Genomic DNA, 3,978 nt, shown 5'->3' on the forward strand with positions numbered 1-3,978 from the left:
AATCTCTGTCACATCGAATGTTTAGATACTAATTAGGAGTATTAAATATAGACTAATTACAAAACCAATTGCACGGATGGAGGCTAATTCACGAGACGAATCTATTAAACCTAATTAATTCATGATTAGCACATATTTACTGTAGCATCACATTATCAAATCATGGACTAATTAAGCTTAATAGATTTGTCTCGCGATTTAGTCTCCATCTGTACAATTGATTTTATAATTAGTTAATTTAATCCTTCTAATTAGTATCTTGATGTGACAGGAAGCGAACATTAGTCCGTTCAACCAAACACCCTTTTCGATCCAGCCGATTCCGCGGCCCGACCCGATTAACGGCTGCTTGTCTCACAAGCAAGTGCGATCTCGGCAAATCCGGCGGACCCTGGCCCTCTTCGAGAATTTTCGCTAAATCATGTGTAAACCCGGGAAAAAAGTTGCAACAACTCGCGCACACGCACACGGAACGCAACCGACACCATCCCCAAGAAAAGAAACGAACACCGCGTGCATCACGAGTGACGTGTAGCGGGGCCGAGGCGGAGGCGCCTCCCGTCCCAAGCTTAACAGAGCAGGCGCCGCGCGAGTCAGAGGCTCAGAGCCCCCTTCCCTTCCAGAAGGTCGCCTCCCGCTACCGGTTTCCTCCTATTTATACGCCGCTCCCACCTCCCCAACCAACTAGCAGTTGCTTCCCTCCCTTTCTCCGAACCCCCAATCGCAAAGAAATCGAGCAGCGGACAAACGAACATGCGGGCCATGGCAGAGGACAGGCCGGGTGGCCGCCGCCAGGAGCGAGCCACCGCGGACCTTCCGATTCCAAGAGACGACGGTGGCTCTGTGGCGTCCGACGACGAGGACTCCGACGGCGAGTTCGAGTTCCCCTTCGTGAGCCGGGAGCCGGCGGCGGCGGGCGGGGGCGCCGCGGCGGCGGACGAGCTCTTTGCGGGCGGCCGCATCCGGGCGTTCTACCCGGTGTTCGGCCGGGTGCTGGACGACGCCGCCGCGGCGCCGGCGCCGAGCTCGAGGGCGCCGCTGGGGCGGCTGTTCCAGCTGGAGCAGGCGCGAACCTCCTCCGTCGCGTCCACGTCCTCCTCGTCGTCTTCGTCGTCGGCGTCGACGGCGGACGCTGAAGCGAGGCTCGACGGCGCGCCGCCCGACAGCTACTGCCTCTGGACGCCCGGGTCGTCGCCGGCGTCCTCGCCCTCGCGGCCGCCGCGGAAGAGCGGGTCGACGGGCTCCATCGCGCGGTGGCGCCGCATCGGGGAGCTCGTCGTCGGCCGCAGCCACAGTGACGGGAAGCAGAAATTCCTCTTCCTCTCCGCGCCGCCGTCACCGGCCAGGGACAGGGACCACCACCAGTCCCCCGCCGGCTCCAAGTCGAAGCCGCCAGCGAAAGGAAGTAAAGCCGCAACCGCCGCCGCCGCCACCGAGCTCGACACGGTCGCCGCGGGGCGGCGGATGTCGTACGGCGGCGGCAAGGCGTCCCCCGGGGGGCGGCGGACGTTCCTGCCGTACCGGCAGGACCTCGTGGGGCTGTTCGCCAACGCCCGTTCTGAGCCCCGACGCGCCGAACCGTCGCCGCCGTGGAGGACCCGTTCCAAACAGTGAGATTCAAGTTTGAATCCGGGATTTGAAATTTCAGACGATTTGACCTGGTGATCCCCTGCAACCCTTCTTTGTGAAGACCAGTTTTAGCAATTTAGCATACGTGTGGGGTTAAAGCGGCCAAGCAGGTCAAAAAGAACAAGTGTGAAAGTCAGACAAAGCAGGGGAAATGTGAGCCTTCCTTTTCGGATTCGTCGCGGCAATGAGGTCCGAAGTCGGTGGCAGCCACTTGAAATTTGTGATGAAGGTGGTAGGCGAGTACAGTACTATGGAGAAGTTGAAAAAAAGTTCGTAACTTTATATATGTGACTTTGTACATACGGTGTATATAGGGAGTCCTCCCCCTAAAGTTTAGCTCCTGTTATATCGAATGTTTAGATACTAATTAGAAGTATTAAATATAGACTATTTACAAAACCCACTATACAGATGGAGGCTAAACGGCGAGACGAATCTATTAAGCCTAATTAATAATTAGTTTTCGAATATTCGATGTGACACGGACTAAATTTTAGCTCGAGGAACTAAACTAAACGCCCGTGTATATTAGCGAAGAATTCACCTTCCCTTGTTAGCAATCCCTTCCAACCAGTTTTGATTTTCAGCAAAGCAGGTCGCCAGCCCAGGCAGCAGCGCCAGCCGCGGACGCCTGAGATCGCTGCCTTCGAGGCAAGTTTGGCAGGACTCAAAGCAAACAGGCCCAAGTTTTTTTTAAAAAAAAGCAAACAGGCCCATGCATCATCCAACGGCTATTTAAAAAAAAAAACCCCGAGAGATCAGAAAAACTAACTGCGATTTGACCGATTTTCAGGCCTCAATATTATGTTTGGTTCGTATCATATCGGATATTTAGATAAACTAATTGCATAAATGAAGACTAATTTGCGAGACGAATCTATTAAGCCTAATTACGCCATGATTTAATAATGTAATGCTACAGTAACATGTGCTAATGATGGATTAATTAGATTTAATAGATTCGTCTCACGAATTAACCTCCATATGTGTAATTAGTTTTATAATTAGCTCATATTTAGTCCTCCTAATTAGTCTTCAAATATTCGATGTGATATAAATTTTAGTCCGGACTAAAGATCAAACATCCCCTTATTTTTGCCCACTACAGAGCTGCTAACGCAGTATGGTTTCAATTACCAAAACTTTCCCCTTTTTTTTCACCTGAACAGAGATCGTTTACCGAATTCTTTTCATCACCTAGCGTTTGAGTTGACCGCCTGCCCGCGCGCAGACCGTAAGTTGCCGGGAGCAGAGGGAAGACCGTATGGAAGAGGGTCAATGCGTTGCCGGTGCAGAGCCACTTGCTAACAGAGTACTCCTCCTCATTACGTACTCCAGCTCTTAATCACGCAATTAGCCAATAGCCACTCCACGAGCTTGTTGCGCGCAAGCTGGCATGCAGACGTGCGCACGTACGCTTTGGACCGGTCAGCTTGGCGCTGACACTCCCATCCGATCCAACTACACAAGCAGAGCCTGTCCCTGGGTTGCATTGCGTTCGGTAGTTTCAGTCAGAATTCAGATACAGGTTAGGTTTGTGGTAAGGTTTCGTTGTGGCTGGTGCCGGTAGAAACTCCAAAATGACGGAAAGGGAGCAAGCTAGCTGCACCGGAATTTTTACCAGGACCTGGCGTTAGTCAACCGAGTGAACGGGCGGATTGCTAGAGATCGGGGATGACACGATCGAGCTTTTAATTCAGTGCCTTTTTCTCGCGCGCGTCAGATCAATCTCGCGGATTGGTTCAACGGCGGGGACCTGTGGCTCCACGCGTTCGCACAGACAGTGCCTGCCTCGGACAGGAACACTGGTCGTCTCCCGCATTTTACACCAGGACACCGGGGAGGCAGCAAACGCGTCAAAGCTAATCCGGTAATCCCTCGTCGTGCCAGTTCCCTTCTTGTGCAGTAATAACTGGAGCAGCGAGTATACGTACGAACTCGGTGCCACGCGATGTGAGAGATGTTCAGCTTTCAGACTCACCTAACTGCAACACTGTGTTTGGTGTGATTAGTTGCAGGCTATGTAAAAAAGGGGACAACTCGACGGTAAAATACACAAGTCAACAACTAAATTTTGCGAGTTAGTTCTTGCGTCTTGACCGACACAGGTCAGCCGGTGTTGTTTTTAACCTCCCAACCGGGAGGGTGTCGAAACAGCTAATGTGGGCGAACAACACTCGTCGGAGCACGTAAAACAAAATGCCCGGACTGAGCATCCGACTCACCACATCTTGACCTTTTTAATCTCGACGGAGCTATCCCATGTCTTGTTGGGGAATGAGCATGTGCGCTTTCACCTACCTCCTACTGCATTTTTGTGTTCCTTGAGGATGGAGCAGTCCACGACAT

General features: G+C 52.2%; 1 protein-coding gene across 1 annotated transcript; it reads left to right on the plus strand.

Moving 5' to 3' along the window:
- The first annotated feature begins 605 nt into the window (after positions 1-605).
- On the plus strand, positions 606-2,032 carry LOC117858153 (uncharacterized). Its single transcript, XM_034741165.2, has one exon. The coding sequence runs from the start codon at positions 754-756 to the stop codon at positions 1,612-1,614; it is 861 nt and encodes a 286-aa protein (XP_034597056.1). The 5' UTR covers positions 606-753; the 3' UTR covers positions 1,615-2,032.
- Positions 2,033-3,978: the final 1,946 nt, after the last annotated feature.

The sequence above is a fragment of the Setaria viridis genome, chromosome 5 (genome assembly GCF_005286985.2).
Source record: "Setaria viridis chromosome 5, Setaria_viridis_v4.0, whole genome shotgun sequence".
Classification (NCBI taxonomy): domain Eukaryota; kingdom Viridiplantae; phylum Streptophyta; class Magnoliopsida; order Poales; family Poaceae; genus Setaria; species Setaria viridis.

What these genes read in the sequence shown, in the direction of transcription:
- LOC117858153 (XM_034741165.2), top strand. Translation starts at nt 754, where the DNA reads ATGCGGGCCATGGCAGAGGACAGGCCGGGTGGCCGCCGCCAGGAGCGA.